Source organism: Heteronotia binoei, chromosome 13 (genome assembly GCF_032191835.1).
Source record: "Heteronotia binoei isolate CCM8104 ecotype False Entrance Well chromosome 13, APGP_CSIRO_Hbin_v1, whole genome shotgun sequence".
NCBI classification, from domain to species: Eukaryota; Metazoa; Chordata; class Lepidosauria; order Squamata; family Gekkonidae; genus Heteronotia; species Heteronotia binoei.
In genome coordinates this window covers 81,821,639-81,842,001 of record NC_083235.1, presented here as the reverse complement: position 1 = coordinate 81,842,001, position 20,363 = coordinate 81,821,639, and the positions used below count along the sequence as shown (strand labels likewise).

Genomic DNA, 20,363 nt, shown 5'->3' with positions numbered 1-20,363 from the left:
CTCGTCACAGCTCGGGGGGAAGTGTTTCCACCTGATCAAATAATACAGTTTCCCCCTTTTGACTTTGGAGTCCAGGATCTCCTGGACTTCATGGTGACTCTGACCCCTCACTGTCGTCGGAGGGGGCGGTGGGGCCCTGGGATGGAAGGACGTAGCACCAGGGTCTTTCCGAAGCAAGCTGCAATGAAAAACAGGATGGATCTTACTTAGAGATTTGGGTAGTTCGAGTTCTACCGTTACTTTGTTTATTACCCTTTTTATTTTGAAAGGCCCAAGGAACTTCAGTGCGAGCTTACGACAGGACTGGGGAAGGGGGAGGTTTTTTGTCGACAGGAAAACTGTATCCCCCACCTTTAGGTCCCACTCTGGGGAGTGTTTTTTGTCAAACTGCTTTTTGTAGGCTTTTTTCGCTTCCTCCAGGTTTTCCTGAATACCCTTCCAGCCTTCACGGAGGCCCTCCCACCATTGTTGACAGGATGTGGGTTCGGACGGGCTGGCGGGGAGGGCGAGTGTGGGAAACGGCTTGCCCTCGTAACCATTGATAATTTGAAAAGGGGAGGTTTTGGTCGAGCTATGGAGGCTGTTGTTGTAGCCATATTCTGCAAAAGGGAGGAGGTCCACCCAGTTGGACTGTTGGAAATTAATGAAGCAGCGGAGGTACTGTTCCAGAAGACCATTAACCCTCTCCGTCTGTCCGTCCGACTGGGGGTGGTAGGCAGAGCTTAGCCCTTGCTCGATGCCAGCGAGTTTGCAGAACTCCCGCCAGAAGTTGGCAACGAACTGCGTCCCGCGGTCGCTAATGACCTTGTCTGGGAACGAGTGTAGGCGTACAATGTGGGTGAAAAAGAGCTGGGCGAGTTTTTTGGCCGTGGGTAGCTTTTTGCACGGGACGAAGTGGGCTTGCTTTGAAAATGTGTCGACTACAACCAGGATGACTGTTTTGCCCTGTGAAGGTGGGAGTTCGACAATGAAATCCATGGAGACTACCGACCAAGGTCGGGTGGCTGTAGGGAGGGGAACCAGGTGGCCTGGGGGTTTACCCCCCCTTCGTTTTACCATGAGGCAGGTGGGACATGAAAGAACAAACTCCGACACATCTTTTTAAATTTTTGGCCACCAGAATTGGCGGGTGAGTAAGTTGAGGGTTTTGACATAGCCAAAGTGGCCGGCCAGGCGACTCGAGTGGCAACGCTCCAAGACTTCTTTTCTGAGAGGAGTGGGCACATAGATTTTTTCATTGTGCAGCCAGAGCCCGTTTTCGGCTTTAACCAAGTTAGGTGGGCGATCGGCCTCCTGGTTATATTCTGAGAGGAATCGGGGCAGAAGATCTGAATCCGGAGGGCTGGTCTGCCTGCCGGAGCGGGTAGTGACCCCCCCCGAGATGGCTGAGGGGGAAATTAACGAGTCCACTACCTCCTCCCGGAGACTGTCGTGTTGTGGCATGCGAGAGAGGGCGTCTGCTAAAAAGTTCTTTGAGCCTGGGATGTGTTTCAGCACAAAGTCAAATTTAGCAAAGAAACCTGCCCACCGGATTTGTTTTGCAGTCATTTTGCGGCGCCCGGTGAGGGCTTCAAGGTTTTTATGATCGGTCCAGATTTCAAAGGGCACTCTCGCTCCCTCAAGCCAGGAGCGCCAGGTTTTTAGGGCAAACATGACTGCAAACGCCTCCTTGTCCCAGACCGACCAATTTCTTTGTTCGTTGGAAAATTTCCTTGAGATATAGGCACATGGTCGGAGCACCCCATTTTCCCCTCTCTGCATTAATATGGCTCCCACTGCGGCGTCGGAGGCGTCGCATTGGACCACGAAGGGTTTCAGTTCATCGGGATGAGCCAACACGGGTTCAGAGGTGAAGAGGCGTTTCAGTTCAGTGAAAGCTTTTTGGCAGTCAGGCGTCCACGTTAGGCGCGCGCCTGGCTTTTTCGCCTCGTCACCCTTCCCTTTGGTTTTGAGGAGTTCCGTGAGGGGGAGCATGACTGTAGCGAACCCCTTAATGAAGTCGCGGTAAAAGTTAGCGAACCCGATAAAACTTTGTAATTGTTTGCGGGTTCGAGGGTGCTCCCAGTCTAGTACCGCTTGAACCTTTGCGGGGTCCATAGCCAATCCCTCCCCCGACACCCGGAAACCCAAATAGTCCAGTTCGGTCTTGTGAAACTCGCATTTCGACAATTTGGCATACAGTTTATGTTTGCAAAGGGTGCTCAACACTTTTCGGACTAGGGGCACATGAGACTTTAGATCTTGTGAATAGATAATGATGTCATCAAGGTACACCACCACCCCCTTAAACAGGAAGTCCCGTAGCACTTCATTGATAAAGTTCATGAATACACCAGGGGCTCCTTGCAGTCCGAAGGGCATGACTAGGTACTCAAACTGTCCCAGGGGGGTGTTGAACGCTGTCTTCCACTCGTCCCCCTCTTTGATGCGGACGCGGAAGTACGCGTCTCGGAGATCAAGCTTTGTAAAAACTTTTCCCTTTGCTACGGTGTTCAACAAATCCTTTATCAACGGGATCGGGTAGGCGTTGGACATGGAAATCCCGTTTATAGCACGAAAATCTGTGCAAAGCCTAAGCGACCCGTCCTTTTTCTTTCTGAAGAGGACGGGGGCGGCATGGGGGGCAGTGGCCGGTCGTATGAAGCCGCGCTTAAGATTCTTGTCCAAAAACTTGCGGAGCTCAGCTTTCTCCGCCCAACCCATGGAGTACAGTTTCGCCTTGGGAAGCTGTTGCCCTGGGATTAGCTCAATGGCACAGTCCGTAGGGCGGTGGGGCGGTAGTTCGTCCGCTTCCTTCTCGCTAAACGCTAATCTTAGATCCCGGTACTCCTTGGGGATTGAGGCGACTTCCTCGAGTGTGAGGCAAGCCCGCATGTTTTGAGGGGGGGCATGTGGCCCCCATTCAGGGCGCCAGTGGTGGTGCTCACACCTCCAATCCGGGAACCGGACGATTTGTTCCTCCCACCTTATGTCTGGTTGGTGGCGGGCGAGCCAAGCCGAGCCTACCACCACGTCGAAAGAGCAAGAGGGGGCAATTACGAAAGTCTCACTCCCCCAATGCTCCTCGGTTCCCACCGGGACCGCCTGAGTCTCTAAAGTACATGGTTCCCCCCTCATGGGCCCCCCGTCCATCTGCTGGAACTGCATCGGTTGGGGCAGGGGTGAGGTGGCTAATCCCAACGCCTCAACTAGGCGGGGGGTGATCAGGTCCCTGTTACACCCTGAGTCGATCAGCGCTCGGGCGTGCATGAATCTCTTTAGGTTCGGGTTAAGGAGGGTAACGGCCATAAACAGTAAACCCCCTGTTGCTCTCACCGTGAGGAGTGCCGGCTGTTGTTGGACCTGCTTTGCGGCACCCATTAAAGCAGGTCGCTGTCGTTTCCCGCCGACTCGGTGTCGTCCGACTCCTCGGTCGATTCTTCCACTGTCGCCAAGTCGGTGGTAAAATCCTCGTCAGTCGCCATCGAAGTGGCGACGGAGCCCCGGCTGGGCTCCTTCGAGCGGCTGCTCTTTTTCTTTTTCGGCCCCGGGGTGGTTTGCTTCGCTGTGGGTGGGGTGGAACCCGCTTTCACTGGGCAGTTGGCAGCGAGATGATTTGGGTCTCCGCATTGGAAGCACTTGCGGGCGGGAGACGGGGTGGAGGTCGCCGGGGCCTTCCTCCCTTCGGATTTAGTCGGGGTGTGTTTGGCCCCCTTCTTCGCCAGCTGCTGTCGTCGCATCCCCACATGTTGGAGGTTGGTCTCCACTTCTCCGGCCAGTTGGATCCATCCGACCAACGTGTCGGGCCTCCCTTGACTGTAGCAGCGGTCGAGGATGTTCGGGTTCAAACCATTGATGAACGCGGTATATTTCATGACCTCGTTCCATCCCCTCGCTGCTGCGCAGTACCCCAGGAACTCGGTGGCGTACTCGCGGGTGGAGCGGTTGCCTTGCTCTATGCGCTGAAGGGCGGCGACGGCCTTCTCTTCCCGTAGAGGATCGCCATACTGGCGGAGCATCGCGTGTAGGAACCCCGCCACGGTAGCTAGTTCGGGCTTTCTCCCCATGAAAAGCCCCACGTACCACTTGCGGGCCGCACCTCTCAGTCGGGACGCGATGTGGTACACTCGGCTGGCTTCGGTCGGGTAATCTGCACCCCAGTGGGTGAAGAACGTGTCGCACTGTATGGTAAAATACTCCACGTCCTCCGGATTCCCATCGAAAGTAATCTTCAACTCCCTTCCTCGACCCTCGGCCCCCCCCGGGGCTCGCGGCGCCCCCGGCGGCGGCGCTGGGCCCGGTAGAGCCGGCAGGATCGGGGCGGGTGGCGCCGGGGGCCCCGGAACGGGCGGAGCCAGTGGCGCCGGGGCCAGCGGAGCTGGTGGCGCCGGGGCAGGCGGAGCCGGCAGCGCCGGAGCGGCCGGAGCCGGCGGGGCCGGGGCGGCCGGAGCCTGCGGGGCTGGGGCCGGCGGAGCCGCGGGGCTACGGGCAGTTGCCCCAGTGGTAGCCCTCCAATCGGCACTCCCAGGACCGCAGTTTGCAAAGTGCGGAGCTGGTCGTAAATCGCCCCCAGGTTCTGCTGCAACTCCTCGGCCATCGTCACGCAGGATCGATGCACGTCGTCGTGGATCTCCCGCACCCAGTCGAATAAGTCGTTGCGGAGAGTCCGGATCTGGTCGTCTCCCCCTCGGGACTCCGGGCCCTCCGCCTGGTCGTCGTCGCCGTCTCCGGCTCCCCCTTCGCCCAACATGCTTCGGTACCGTTGTTCCGCGGCGTCGATTGCTGCCGTGGACTTCCGCGGGCTCCAGGTTCGCGGGGCGGGGAACGCGGCGTCGACCGAGAAAGGCGCTGGGACCTTAATTTTGCGCCGAACCCCCGTCACTTTTGGGTCGAGCGGCGGGTCCTCTGTTGGGGTGGTGGGCTCTCCGTCGTCTGGCACTTTTGCCGCCATCGGGCCAAGCCTCCAGTACAGATAAGCCACGAACAATGGGATCACTGTTATAATGTCAGAACTTAAGAACTTCAAACGGATCCCATACTTGGTTACAAAGTTAGGATTTTATTGAAGAGAACTAAGCGCTGGAAAAGGCAAGATAACAGTGATGGCGAGAGCCAGCACCAGCACAATTTTATACACGTAAAGCAAACATCCCACAAAGCCACAATTCACACCGTTACAGGCACATCTGTCTTCTCACCATCACTATCAGTAGAGAGGATGCCTCCCTACTCCGAAGGCCATGCTGCTCGGCTTCAAAGGGTCCCAGTGTGAGAATGTGCAGAGACATAACATAACTCATTCTACAGCCCCAAATATTTTGGATACCAGTGGGGCAAGGTTAATTACTATTCAAGCACTTTGGGTCAAGCAAAGGTTACAACATGGAGTCAGTTTGGTTCAGTAACAAAGCAGCTCTAAGCCACAGTAAGAGTACAATACAGCATTGGTCACATTATAGGGAACCAGCAGTAAAGATACAAGTTCTGACAGGCAGTCGTGGTCCAGCTCCTCGTGGTGGGCGGCTTCTGTCCGGGCCTTGGGGAAGGTCCTGGAGGTCCTCTCGAACGCCACCGCCTCGCTGAAGGCGCTCTGGAGGGTGAGCTCTTCCTTGGCGAAGAGCTTCTGCTGGAGCCTCTCGTCGCGGAGGCCCCACGTGAATCGGTCGGCCAGGGTGTCTTCCAGCTGGGGGAAGTTGCAGTTCCCGGCGATCTTGCGGAGAGCCGCCAGGTAGTCGGCGGCCGATTCCCCCACGGCCTGGTCCCTTCTGTGGAACAGGAACCGACGGGCCACCCGTGAAGGCTGTGGCGAGAAATGGCCGGTGAGGAGTCTGATGATCTCCTCGTAGGACTTCTCCGTGAGGCGGGCGGTAGCCGAGAGACCCTTGGCGATCTCGAACGTGGCTGGCCCGCAGACGCTCAGGAGAACGTCCCTCTTTGAGCCTGCGTCGGTGACCTTGTTGGCCCTTAGGTAGAACTCGACCCGCTCCGCGTAGGACTCCCAGGCCTCGGGATTGGCGGGGTCGAATGTCTCGATGTAGCCGGTGGTTCCGTTCTGTGTGGCCATGGCGGCGGCGGTCAGGCCTCGTGGTTGCCCTAGATTTCCGTGGTAGCCGCTGAGGCTAAGATCCCATCCTCGTCGCCAGTGCAACGTACTCGAAGCGGAGACGAGAGTAGGGCAACATAGTTTATTAGGAGCACGTTGCAAGAGAGGGAGCACGCGGGCCGGGCCCCGCTTATATACAATTCCCGGTACAGCCTACTAGGTCAGTCAGGCCAATCCTGACCTGTTGAACTACCCGCCGCAGCTGTTGATTGGCGGGTGATTCCGCGCCCTGCGCTGGAGGCTTCTGGGACAGCCCAGTAGCCTCTGCGCGGGCGCAAGTTGTTTACTGATACACTACAGCTACTAAAAACATCTCCCTTTCTCACACTTCTCTGGGACCAGATAAGGTCTGTCTATGTGAATCTGAGGGAGAGGCGCATCACAGATTTACCGCCAGGCTGTAGCATAAACATCCTTGGGCTAGATGAATTTATTACTTGCCCGAAGGCTGTAAAGGAGGGGGTAGCAGAAACTGGTGACTTGCTCTTTGTCTAAGAACCATCATGGCACATAGAAATATGCATGCTTGACAGCTTCCCTGGTCTGGTTGTTGTGCTTGTGAGTGGGTTTGGGGGAGGGGGCTGGTTACCCTTCCTGGTCTACTCTGCTGTTTTGGGCCTCTGGTAGCCTGGTTTGGTCCCTTGGCAAAGGTCATTTCCCCCTGCCATTTTCCTGTTGCCTGAGAGGGTTTTTTTTGGGGGGGGGGGTTGGTTTGCCGGCTGTTTTTTGGCTTTTGTCTGTCTGTGGCCTGCTCGTGCAGTGGCAGACATTTTATTTTGGTCTTCTGGGACTCTTGGAGTTGTTGGTTTTTTTTGGCAGGGCATTTAAATAGGATCCTGTGATAACTGTTAGGCTAGTGTTAGGAGGGACTGTCTGATACATGTGTTTCCTTTAACTTAACTTAGTGTAGGGCTCTGGTGTGGCATTTTAATAGGCAGTGTCAGGATCATTAAAAAGAGCATTCTGTGGCAGGGAAGCTGACATCTGGGTGAGAGACCCAGAACCAGCATGGTTGGTGTGCATGGCGAGCTCTCTCCACATTGTATGGGGCAGGACTGGAGAGCTGGCATCTGTAGATTGAGCGTTCTGTGGCAGGGAAGCTGGCATCTGGGTGAGAGACTCAGAACCAGCATATTTGGTGTGCTTGGCCAGCTCTCCCCACATTGTTTGGGGGCAGGGCTGGAGAGCTGGCATCTGTAGATAGTGTGTTCTGTGGCAGGGAAGCTGCCATCTAGGTGAGAGACCCAGAACCAGCATGCTTGTTGCACTTGGCCAGCTCTCCCTGTGTTGTTTGGGACAGGGCTGGAGAGCTGACATCTGGGTTTGCTAAAGTCAGGTCTGCAGAGCAGACCTTGAGCTAATTGTGATTTGTGTTGAAGTTGACAACTGGGTTTATATTGGTGCCAGGGTGCATAGAGTAGATAGATAGATTTACTGCTTTGGGGTCCTATAGAGATTCTCTGTTTAAAGTTAGGTTTGGCTTTGGGTGCCCCAGGAATTGGACCCCCTGGTCCAAACCTTTTTGGCCTAGTGGGTTTTGTGTGGGATAGTGCCCTGAAGCTGCACAGCAGTTTTGGGGGCTCTGCCCCAAAATCCCTGCTCCCCAGAGCCACTTTTCCCATGATAATTACAGTGGGGGAAGTGGCTAATTGTTTTTTTCTCACCATTGGGAACAGTGTTCCTTTTGGGGTGCCCACAGATGGGTGCAGTCTTTTTGGGCCATGGGGGTTGCACTTTCCCCCCAGCAAGCTGGGTACTCATTTTACCGACCTCAGAAGGATGGAAGGCCGAGTCAACCTCGAGCCAGCTACCTGAAAACCCAGCTTCCACTGGGGATCGAACTCAGGTTGTGAGCAGAGCTTAGGACTGCAGTACTGCAGCTTTAACACTCTGCTCCATGGGGCTCTTAAATTATAGTGGAGGAGGTGGCTAATTGGGCTTTCCCCAGCATTGGTAGCCATGGGCCTTTTGGGAAGTCCACAGACAGGTACGCCCTGCCCCAATCATTTTGGGACTTGGAGGTTTTGTAGGGGAGAGTCCCCTGAAGGTTCCCTGCAGTTTTGGGGGCTCTCCCTCAAACCCCCTGTCCCCCAGCAGCCTTTGATTATACCCTATGTTGCCATTGAGTTCAATGGCCCTTAGAGTATAATGGTGGGATAGGGGCACCTTGTTTGGGTGCCCCTGGAATGGGACCCCCTGCAGGTTCTCTGCAAATTTGGGGGCTCTCCCTCAAACTCCCTTCCAACCAGGCGGCTTCCAATATATCCTATTTTGCCATTGTCTTCAATGGCCCATATGGTATAACGGGAGCCAAATACTGTATATATCTGAATTTCTCTGTATATTCGGATATATCTGAATACCACTATTTGGTAATATCCAGAATACTGAAAAATTTATTTCCAAATATTTCTGAATCCGGATAGTACCTAATTTTTTGTTGTTGTTGACAGCCCTAGTCATGATTAGTCCCAACTCAGAAGATACAATTTATCAAAGCTATGCTGTATTCCCTAGTGCAAAAAGGTTTTCTACCTCTGGAGAGGGTAAAGGCCATCTTAGCCTTGGTAAGACAGTTCATATCCCACCAGTTCCAATCCGTTCAGAAAATTCTGTGCCTTTTGGGATATATATGACCTCTACTATGGTGATTTGTGCGAAACGGATCTAATGACTTTAGTGGACCATACACGGAAGATGAATCAGCAGTGTGATGTGGTGGCTAAAAAGGCAAATGCAATTTTGGACTGTATCAACAGAAGTATGTTGCCCTGATCATGTGAAGTGATGATATTGCTTTCCTCTGCTTTGGTTAGACCTCACCTGGAGTATTGTGTTCAGTTTCGGACATCACAATTTAAGAAGGATATAGACAAGTTGGAACGTGTCCAGAGGATGACAACAAAGATGGTGAGGGATCTGGAGACCAAGTTCTATAGGGAAACGTTGAAGGAGCTGGGTATGCTTAGCCTAGAAAGCAGATGAGTGAGAGATTATGTGATCATCATCTTCAAATACTTGAACGGCTGTCATATAGACTAGAGGACGGTGCAGATTTGTTTTCTGTTGCCCCAGAAGGTCAAACTGGAACCAACTGAATCAAAGGAGTTTTTAGCTAAACATTCCTGACAGAGAGATTCCTCAGTGGGACAGATTTCCTTGGGAGGTGGTGGGCTCTCCTTCTTTGGAGGTTTTTAAAAAGAGTCTAGATTGGGGTGTCAAACTCATTTGTTATGAGGGCCGGATCTGACATAGATGAGATCATGTTGGGCCGGTCTGTGTGTGTCATAAAATGTAATGCCAGTTAGCAGAGAAATAAACTTTATACAGGAAACAGTCAAACACAAAGGTTTTGAAAAGCTTAAAATAAAACATGCTTAACACATTAGCACTCATTGGTCTTAAAGGTGGTTTCTTTGTATATCTCCTGTGCGATCCAGGGAACTGAGTAAAGGAAGCTCTGGCTCTTTCCTTCCTTCCCCAGGTACCAGGAGGGGGTGGAGCTTCAGCCAATAGAAGGAAGAGAGACTTGGCTCAGTAGCTCTCCTGTGCAATTGGGAGAACCTAGCAAAGCAAGCTCTCCCTCCCCTCCTTCCTACTCAAGGGAAGAGCCTCAGTCACTGGAGAAAATAGAAGCTTCGTTCTGTAGCTCATTTGCGATTGAGCAAGCCTGGCAAAGCAAGCTGTGATACAGAAGCAAGCAAGAGAGAGAGAGAAGGAAGCTGATGACAGCCAGTTGCTCAGCAGTCTGATAGGAGCTCTCCAGGGGTCTGATTCGTCCCTCGTACCGCATGTTTGATACCCCTAGTCTAGATGGCCATCTGACAGCAATGCTGATTTCTGTGAATTAGGCAGAACTTAGGAGGGAGGTATGATCTTACAGGAAAGGTATTTGTGATTTTCCTGCATTGTGCTAGGGGTTGGACTAGATGACTCTGGAGCTCCTTTCCAGCTCTGTGATTCAAAGAAAAAACACTGTCTTTATGTAGAACAAAATAAAGAAGAAAATCTTTTGGGTCTAGGCTTGTTGCAACAAGGGGCTCATTAGAATCATTGGACCCCAGTTCCAGCATTGCTTGTGTCTCTTCTTTATCAGGGCCCTGGGGACAGTCTGCATCACTGCTCACACCTCTGTGGTTTATAGGGAGACAACAATCTCTACCCTGGCAGTTTGAATAGGCGATGTAATTTACATAAAATTCATTGGTAACTTTTTACCCAACATCGGCACATTGCTTGTCATGTTACTTATGGACAGCATTTCTGGAAAAGGCAGGTCTTTCTTCTCTTAATGGATTCTCCAATCCAGTTGACAGGGAAAGGGTGTCAATCTGATCTTTACTCATGGGTGTGAGAGGCTTTAATAAGGATACTAGGTTAGAAAGGGCAATCATCATTTCCTGTGTTTCTTGTAGTAACCCATGGTAGTTCTCTGAATTAGTTGGTAGCTTGAGTGCATTTGTCTGGTCATGTGGCATATTAGTAGAAAGGTCCATAAGATCCTCTATTATTTTGAGGCCTGAGAGAACATCTCCCTCTTGGTTTAGTGAGGGAAAGGACCTTTATTATAGATTCCCTGAACATTCTTTTGGGCCAAATTTGAAAGGATTCCAAACATTTTTTCATCTTTAATAACATAAGGGGAGTGGTGGTTTGGTGAAACTTTAAAACCAATCTCCAGTTATTTCCTGTACAGGGTAATCTTACAGTTGCAGAATCAGTTCGGAGGAGTTGGATATTCTTCATTTATTTGTCCAATGGCAATGATTTATTGAAGTCTGAGCCACTCCCAAAGCTCTTATTCCTCCCCCCCCCCCATGTAAGATCAGTCTTTCTGTCAGATGGCAATATTAAGTATGTCTTTGTGGGTGCAAAAGGCAAAATTTCCTACTTTTAGGCTGTAGATTTAATTAAGGAGCCAATAGATGTTTAATTAATTTATTGTTAGCTAAGGATTTATAGGTGGTCTAGGGAGAGGGATTTAAATTAAATAACTAGGGGTCATTGGTGGTTGGCTGGTGGAAGGTGAATTGCTGTTGGCAACAATAGGGTTGAAGGGGAATAGGAATAGGTTTATACACTGCTGGTTGACGAGCTGGTTCCCACCAGCAGGAGATGGCTGGCCCGGGGATTCCAGTGCTTCTGGGGAGGGGGAGGTATGACGGTGGGAACAGGCAGACCTATAGGGGAAGGAGGCCGAGACATAGTAGTGCTCGACCGCCTTCCTGCCTGTGTCCCATCCCGATGGTGACAGGTAGTGGGGCCAGGCGACCTTACCCACCTCCGGCACTGGTGTTATGTAATGCCAGGTCCATTAATAACAAGACCGCTGTCCTCCGGGATTTCTTATTGGAACAGGAGGCGGACCTGGCATGCGTGACCAAGACCTGGGTGCATGATGGGGAGACCGTAGCTCTCTCTCAAATGGCCCCCCCCAGGATACTCGGTCTTTCACCAGTCCTGGACTAGTGGGCGGGGGGGGAGGAGTGGCACTACTCATACGAGAGGCTTACTCCTTTAGGGCTCTCCCGGCCCCGGAGATCAGGGGTATTGAATGTGTCAGCCTGATGTGGGACGTTGGGGAGGGGTTGGCGATCTGGCTGGTGTACCGTCCGCCTAATGCATCGGCCGGCGCCTTATCATCCCTGATGGAGGCTGCGGCAGGCTGGGCATTGAAGTACCCAAGGCTATTGGTCTTGGGTGACTTCAATGTTCACGCCGATGATGCGGCCTCCAGTCAGGCGATGGACCTGGTGTCATCCATGGCGACACTGGGACTCTCCCAAGTTGTTACAACGCCCTCTCATCAGGCGGGGTACATGTTAGACCTGGTCTTCGCGGCGGGAGTTTTAGTGAACGATATTACTGCTAGAGCAGTGCCATGGTCGGATCACTATGCCCTTAAGGCTTGGGTGGATGTGCCACCCCAAACCTGTTTAGGCGGAGAGCGTATTTTAGCTCGCCCGCGGAGCCTGATGGACCCGGAATGGTTCCTGACGGCTCTGCGGGATCCCAGGCCCCCTGGCGATTTCTTGGATGATCTGGTGGAGTCCTGGTGGAGTCCTGGAATGATAGACTCTCCAGAGCCATCGAAGAAATCGCACCTATGCGTCCTCTGCGCCCCCATTTGAAGTTGACACCCTGGTATAACCCTGCGACACCCTGCGACAACTAAAACGGGAACTCAGACGACTAGAGAGGCAATGGCGGCATACTCGAGACGAAGCGACTCGAACATCTTATAGAGAGATTATGAAGTCCTATGAGGTGGCAATCAAAACCGCAAAGAGAACATACTTTGCGGCTGAGATTGTGTCCGCAACATCGCGCCCGGCACAACTATTTAATATAATTTGGAGTTTAACAACGCTGCCTCAAGGCAGACCAAATTTTAAAGAATTGGAGATTGGCTGTGAGGTTTTTGCGAATTTCTTTGCAGACAAGATCGCGTCGCTCTGCCTCGACCTCCCTGCCACATTGGAGGCAGTTAGCGAAACCGAGGCTCCGTGCCTGTCTTCAGATTGTGTTCTGGATGGTTTCAGCCCTCTCAGCCTGGAGGAAGTTGACAGGATTCTCTTATCTGCATGCCCAACAACCTGTAAATTGGACCCGTTCCCCTCCTGGCTTATTAAATCCTGCCAGAGGGAGCTTAGATATCCTGTACGGGATATCATAAATAGATCCCTGATGGAAGGGCAATTTCCAACACCGCTTAAAGAGGCGGTGGTCTGTCCCCTCTTGAAAAACACATCATTAGACCCGGCCCAATTGGCACATTATCGGCCAGTCTCAAATTTGCCCTTTTTGGGCAAACTTATCGAGAGGGCAGTGGCGATGCAGCTGCAGACCTTCCTGGATGATGCTTCCGTCCTTGATCCCCTTCAGTCCGGCTTCTGCCCTAGTAGATGACCTGCAACGGCATCTGGATCGGGGCGGCTCGGCGGTGCTGATGTTGTTGGGCCTATCGGCAGCGTTCGATACAGTCGACCATCGGCTACTGGCCCGCTGCCTCGCTGACGCGGGGATTCAGGGGTTGGCCTTGCAATGGCTTTCCTCTTTCCTTGAAGGTCGGGGACAGAGGGTCGCTATTGGGGATGAGCTGTCCCGGAGGCACACGCTTGATTGCGGGGTGCCTCAGGGTGCGGTTCTCTCCCCGATGTTATTTAACATCTATATGCGTCCCCTCGCCCAGATTGCCCGAAGGTACGGGCTGGGTTGTCACCAGTATGCTGATGACACCCAGCTCTATCTGCTTATGGACGACCGGCCGGTCTGCGCCCCACAAAATCTGGACCGGGCGTTATAGGCTGTGGCTGGGTGGCTCAGGCTGAGCGGGCTGAGGCTAAATCCAGCGAAGGCAGAGGTCCTTTGCTTGGGCCGTCGGGGTCCAGGAAGGGAAATCCCCCTTCCGGTTTTTGATGGTGCGCCGCTGATTGTGACGCATAGGGTCAAGAGCTTGGGGGTACTACTGGAGCCTTCCTTAACAATGGAGGCCCAGATAGCAGCCACTGCCAAGTCCGCATTTTTCCATCTTAGGCGGGCAAGGCAGCTGGCTCCCTTCCTGGAGCGCGACGATCTAGCAACGGTGATCCATGCAACGGTCACCTCGAGGTTGGACTACTGCAATGCCCTCTACATGGGGCTGCCCCTGTGCTGAACCCGGAAATTGCAGCTGGTGCAGAACGCCACCGCCCGGTTGTTATTGGGGCTCCCAAGGTGGGAGCACATCCAGCCGGGACTCCGGGCTCTGCACTGGCTGCCAATACTCTACCGAGTTCGGTACAAGGTGCTGGTCATTACCTTTAAAGCCCTATATGGCCTAGGACCTGCCTACCTGAGGGACCGTCTCTTCCCACACGTTCTCCAGAGAGTACTGAGATCGGGAACTCAAAATCTCCTTGTTGTCCCCGGGCCAAAGAAAGCCCGTTTGAAAACTACAAGGGATAGGGCCTTCTCCGTAATGGCCCCTGCCTGGTGGAACCAGCTGCCGGAAGAGGTAAGGGCCCTGCGGGACCTTGCTCAATTCCGCAGGGCCTGTAAGACAGTCCTCTTCCGGCTGGCTCACAACTAACCGGCACTGAAACTTGAACTGAGTGTAGCTGTAAGATCGCTGTATGGTTTTAATGTTTTAAGCATATAACTGTGACAAATGTCTAGATTTTAACTATGTAAATTATGAAATGTTAACCTTTTATGCTTAATTTTATATTCTTATGTTAGTTTTTATATAGATAGATAATTTATTTGTATCCCGCCCTCCCCGCCGAAGCAGGCTCAGGGCGGCTAACAGCATTATATAAAAAGTTACATCCAGCATTCAAAATTCTGACAAGTTTAAAATCAATCAATCAATTAAATTAAATTAAATTAATAAAAGTGCTATTGCTATTCGTTCTTTTGTGGTGGCGGTTATCCTTAGCAGCTTCTTTCTTCAGTGAAGGCCAGTCGGAAGAGGAAGGTCTTGCAGGCCCTGCGGAATTGTTCAAGGTCCCGCAGGGCCCGCATTTCCTCTGGGAGTTGGTTCCATAGGCTCGGGGCTACAGAGGAGAAGGCCCGGTTGCGGGTGCATTGCAGCTTCACCTCTCTTGGTCCGGGGGTGGTCAGCAAGTTTTTTCCAGTTGACCTCAGTGCTCTCTGGGGTTCATATGGGGAGAGATGGTCCCTAAGGTAGACAGGTCCTCGACCATATAGGGCTTTAAAGGTAATGACCAGCACTTTGTAACGAACCCGGTATATAACTGGCAGCCAGTGCAGTTCGCGCAGCCCAGGCTGTATGTGCTCCCATTTAGGGAGCCCCAGCAACAGTCTGGCCGCTGCGTTCTGCACCAGCTGCAGCTTCCGGGTTCGGTACAGAGGTAGCCCCATGTAGAGGGCATTACAGTAATCCAGCCTCGAGGTGACCGTTGCGTGAAGTACCGTTGCCAGATCTTGGCGCTCTAGGAAGGGAGCCAACTGCCTTGCCCACCTTAGATGGAAAAAGGCTGACTTGGCAGTGGCTGCAATCTGAGCCTCCATTGATAATGAAGACTCCAGTAAGACTCCCAGACTCCTAACCCAGTGCGCCGCTTTCAACGGCGCCCCGTCGAAGACCGGAAGAGGTATTTCCCCTTCCCGGGCGCCCCGACCCAGGCAAAGGACTTCTGTCTTCGCTGGATTCAATTTCAGCCCGCTCCCCCTCAACCATGTTGCCATATCCTGCAAGGCCCGGTCTAAATTCTCAGGGACGCAGTCAGGCCGGCCGTCCATCAGTAAGTAGAGTTGGGTGTCATCCGCATATTGATGGCACCCAAGTCCGTGTCTCCTGGCAATCTGGGCAAGGGGGCGCATATAGATATTAAATAACATTGGTGAGAGAACTGCCCCCTGAGGCACTCCACAATCCAGTGTGCGCCTCTGGGACTGCTCGCCACCAATTGCCACCCCTTGTCCCCGATCCTCGAGGAAGGAGGAGAGCCATTGTAAGGCAGACCCCCTCACCCCTATATCGGCGAGGCGGCGGGTCAGTAGCCGATGGTCGACCATGTCGAACGCGGCCGACAGATCTAACAACATCAGCACTGCCACGCCGCCCCGGTCCAGGTGCCGTTGGAGATCATCCATCAGGGCGACCAGTACTGTCTCCGTCCCATAACCTGGGCGAAAGCTGGACTGGCAAGGGTCTAGGATGGAAGCGTCATCCAGAAAGCTCTGCAGCTGCGACGCCACTGCCCTCTCTATTATTTTACCTAAAATAATAGGTAAGCCGCCCTGAGCCACCTGGTGGGAAGGGCGGGATATAAATTACAAATAAATAAATAAATAGATTTTGCAAATCTTTTCCCTTTGTCATTTCTCTTTCATGAGTCTTATCAGCCTCATTGCTCTGAGTCAGATTTCCAATAGGTCTGCTGCAACTTTCTCCATTGAGTTCCCAATAACAGTAAGATGGTTTGCTATCTTATTAATGTGTTGGAATGTTCCCTCTAAGTTGTGGAGTGTCATGAACAAAAATTCAGCTTCATGAATCAAAGGAGCTACTTGATTCATAGAATCATAGAGTTGGAAGGGACCTCCAGAGTCATCTAGTCCAACCCCCTGCACAATGCAGGAAACACACCTCCCCCTAAATTCACAGGATCTTCATTGCTGTCAGATGGCCATCTAGCCTCTGTTTAAAAACCTCCAAGGAAGGAGAGCCCACCACCTCCTGATGAAGCCCGTTCTACTGAGGAATCACTCTAACGGTCAGGAAGTTCTTTCTAATGTTGATCTGGAAACTCTTTTGATTTAATTTCAACCCATTGGTAAAATTCCAATGGGGAACTGCACAGAAGATGAAAATGGAGTTACGCTTACCTGTAAACTTTGTTCATTGAGATGTCTTCTGTGCAGGCACACATTTCCCTGCCTCCTGCCCCACTGTGAGTTTTCACTATTTCTTCCAGGGTGGCTCATGGTGGCTCAGGTGGAGCTGAAGGGAAGGGGCAACCTCCCCCTTTGGAAGGGAAATTGGTTCACAGTGGCCTCAGGAGAGTGCCCTGTAGTGGCTTTTTCACTTGTAAGACTCTTTTCTGCAGCTGGCCTGCCTAGCAGCAGTCCCCAATGTGTGCCTGCATAAAAGACAACTCGATAACTAGTGGTTACAGGTAAGTGCAATCCCATTTTTGTCTCAATATCTTACTGTTAGAGGGGGGAATGTGGTAGTTTGTCATGTAACAAGAAACTACTTTTTTCTTAAATTTTACTCAAGGAAGAGGCAAACACCATGTTGCCTGCATGTTGGCAGTCTCTTTGAGACTTTGTTTCTGTTGCTTTCAGTTTTATTCAGCAGCAATAATTCAGCTGTGATTAAAACTTAGAGAGATTTTTCTCCATTACAAGACATTGTGCTAGTTACTCTGTAAAGTAAAGAACCTGAGAGCCTATTGACTGTTTAAACCTTCCCCTCCTGGATGAAGATGACATCATATTGAAACGTGTAGAATATGCTGCTATCCACGTAGAGGGTCGTTTGGAACGTCTACTCCGTCTGGAATATGTTGAATATGGACTTTTGTACTCTTTCTAGCACTTTGTTCTGTTATAATCAATTTATAGCTTTGAGGCTACTTTAAGGAACTCTTTTGATGAATTGTTTATGAATTATATACTACATTTTGTACAATTAATTCTAACAGTTGTATTAGTAATTTTTTTCACGAATTTGTTTGTTTTTTGAGTGATTAAAACTCTGACTTCTCAGATTGATTATTTGATTAAAGACTAGACTAGGACCATGAAAACTCAGGTTTAAATCCCTGTTCTGCTATGAAGGTCACCATGTAACACTGAGGCAGTCACTGTCTCTCATAAAAGGCAGTCACTGTCTCTCATAATAAAACATAAAAATGTTTTATTATGAACTGTGAGCCGCCCTTAGCCTGCTTTGGTGGGGAGGGCAGGATATAAATCAAATAAATCCAACTTCGTAGCCAGAAAATTTTGGGTGGAGGGGCCCAGGAGATAAAAAAATGTGTTGGGGGAGGCCACAGGGCCTGGCTGCTTCTTCCCTCCAGCGGCCAGCCCTCCCCACCCCAGCTCTCTTTCACTCTCTCTCTTTCTGCTGTTCTCTCCCTGTCCCCATTGCAGTTGCTCTCTGCCTCTCCCACACACTATTTTCTCTCTCTTTCTGCTGCTCTCTCCCTGTCCCCATTGCAGTTGCTCTCTCTGCCTTTCCCACACACTATTTTCTCTCTCTCCCTGCTGTTTTCTCCCTGTCCCCGTTGCAGTTGCGCTCTCGCTCTGCCTCTCCCTGTTTCTCTCTTTTTCTGCTGCTCTCTCCCTCTCCCCATTGCAATCACGCTCTCGCTCTGCCTCTCTCTCTCCCTGTTTCTGTCTCTCTCTCTGCCGCTCTCTGTCTTTTTTCTCTCTCTCTGCTGCTGTCTCCCTGTCACTGTTGCAGTCACTCTCTCTCTCTCTCACTCACTCTGCCTCTCTCTTGCGCTGTTTTCTCTCTTTCTCTGCTGCTTTCTCCTTGTCCCTGTTGCAATTGCGCTCTCTCTCTGCCACTCTCTCTTCCTGTTTCTCTCTCTCTCTGCTGCTCTCTTGCAGTCATGCTCTCTCTCTTGCTCTGTCGCTCTCTCTCACTGTTTCTCTCTCAAGCATGCAGGCTCTGTCTCCCTCCCTTTTCCTCGGGCCCAGTGGAGGGGCCCTGTAGAGGGAAGAGGGAATTAAAAAGAGAGACCTGGCACCCCCGGTCCCCCATAGCTACAGACCTGAATAAACCTAATAATTAAACTGTATAAGAGGTAGGACTGTATACGTCACCATGAGTTTCTTCATGGAATATTGGATTGTATACTATTATGTACCAAATAAATTAATCTTGCAGAGCTGCAGTAAACTAACTGTATACAAGGTTCATTTTTATTAAGCTTCCTTGGTTAGTTTAGAGTTACCCTTTTTTAGATTTACAAAAGCCTTAAAAGCCTTGTTTAATTTTGAAGAGTGGTCACAGACATCTTTTTCGGTTTGCATCTGTATGCTGTCAGTTTAGATAGCAAGGAACTGCTCTTCCTTGAGACTCTTTAAAGCACATGCATCCTCCTCTATTGTTATGAAGGAAAGGGGAGTTGCAGAAGTTCAGTTATTCAGGAAGAGGTTGTTGTTAGTATGTTGTATCTTTGTTGGTCTGTAGTGAGAAGATGCTTCAGATATTTTAATGGAGCACAAGCTGAACTGGACTAGAATTTTTTTTTTAAATTTAAACCATTTTGTCTGATGGACAAGGAGAGTGTCTGGCTCTCTATGCAAGGCTGTGGTAGGTAACTTAATTAGGAGTGGTAGGTAGCTTATTAGGAATTTCAGTGTGTACATATTTTACAATATTTCTCATTTGGCTTAAAGAGGCAGAGGCAGAAAGACACAGATAGGAAAATATATTAACTTGTAAACTAACTCAGGAAGCACTGTAAATAAAAATCATTCTAGAGGGCTTAAGCATTCACTGGATGCACTGATATCCTATGATCCCCACTACTGCCTTTTTTCAAACATCAGTTCTAAAATACCTAGCCCCCTCTCCTTGATTCCAGAAGGGGATTCCTGCAGAGACACTGAAGTCCCTACAGGCTTGCTTTTAATCAGCTTTACCTATTTTTCACACACACACACACACTACAAACTAAACTATGTGGCCTTCACAGAATATTTCTGTTTCCTCTAGTTATTTCTTCCATTGTTTGACACCTTGATTTCCATGTTTGTCCCAATATGCAATCTTGGTCTTCTCGGCCCCTTTTCCAAAGGCATCCATGTTGACCTGTAAGGAGAGGCATTAGGCCTTAGTCTCTGCGACACTAATATCTGTATGTTTCTGTCCATGCAGCCTTAGGAAAATCCAAAGGTACGGTATCCTCTGGGTAGCTGTTGGACCATTCCTATTATCAATGTCAAGACTCAGGCAGTACAGAGCACTTGTGGCCTTGCCACCTTTCTGCAGGCCAGAGATTTACCTAGTTTTTCCTTAAGTGCAGTCATCCTGTCCTGTGGCATGCACACACAATCTGCTCATGACTGGTACTGGCTCTCTGAGGCCTCTGGAAGGGCATGCTACCTGACTTTCAAAAATTGGCCTTGTGTATGTGAAGCATGTGCTCTACCACTGAGTCCATTGCTCTTCCCCTATCCTGCTGAATTTCCTTCTTTTGCTCCAGTAGGTCTATAATGCAAAGGCTGTCTGTCTTCCTTCCTCTTTGAAGGATAACTGCAGATGCTCTAGCTGCATGTTTTCAAAATCCACATGTTTCCTCCCCCCAAAACCCTTTTTCTGTTTATATTATAATGTTCCAGGTTGTGGCTGTTTAAAAAAAATCTTCAAACTAAAGCTCCTTGCCCAGGGTAACCCTTCTTTGGTGTAAAAGTTTGAAAAACCACTCCTTTGCAGCTTCCTTGTAGCAGCTGGTTATCCTTGCAGTTTTTGAACCCAGTAAGCAAATTGCACCCAAAATCTTGTGCTCTGATGACAAGGGCAGAGAATTGCTGGGACTGAGGAACATTTGCACTCAAAGCCAACCTGCCAAGCAGAAAGGCAAAGATATATTTGGAGAGAGCATCCTGAGAAAGCGTGTCTCCTGACAGTTTTTCTGGACTTTCAGGGAGGCAAAGTTGGGTCCCATTTGAGAGGGATTTTAAAGCATAATGTCTCTTGCACAAGCATGTATTAAAAGTTCACAGCTGATCTTGACTCCCTGTGTCAAGCCATACATGCCCTGCCAAGACAAGGTTTCTCCTCACAATCCTTATAGGCCTGGATATAATAGCT

The 20,363-nt window shown here is 50.7% G+C and overlaps 1 protein-coding gene across 8 annotated transcripts in view; it reads left to right on the top strand.

Annotated features, from left to right (window-relative positions):
• ARHGAP44 (Rho GTPase activating protein 44) overlaps positions 1 to 20,363 on the top strand; it is a 385,723-nt gene that overhangs the window by 333,444 nt on the left and 31,916 nt on the right. For 4 of the 8 annotated variants that reach the window (XM_060252571.1, XM_060252570.1, XM_060252576.1 and 1 more), the window contains exon 17: positions 19,428 to 19,445. The exons of the other annotated variants lie outside the window; for them this stretch is intronic. In XM_060252571.1, coding sequence (XP_060108554.1) covers positions 19,428 to 19,445 — 18 coding nt within the window. The remainder of the gene's footprint in view (positions 1 to 19,427; positions 19,446 to 20,363) is intronic. 8 annotated transcript variants of the gene reach the window in all.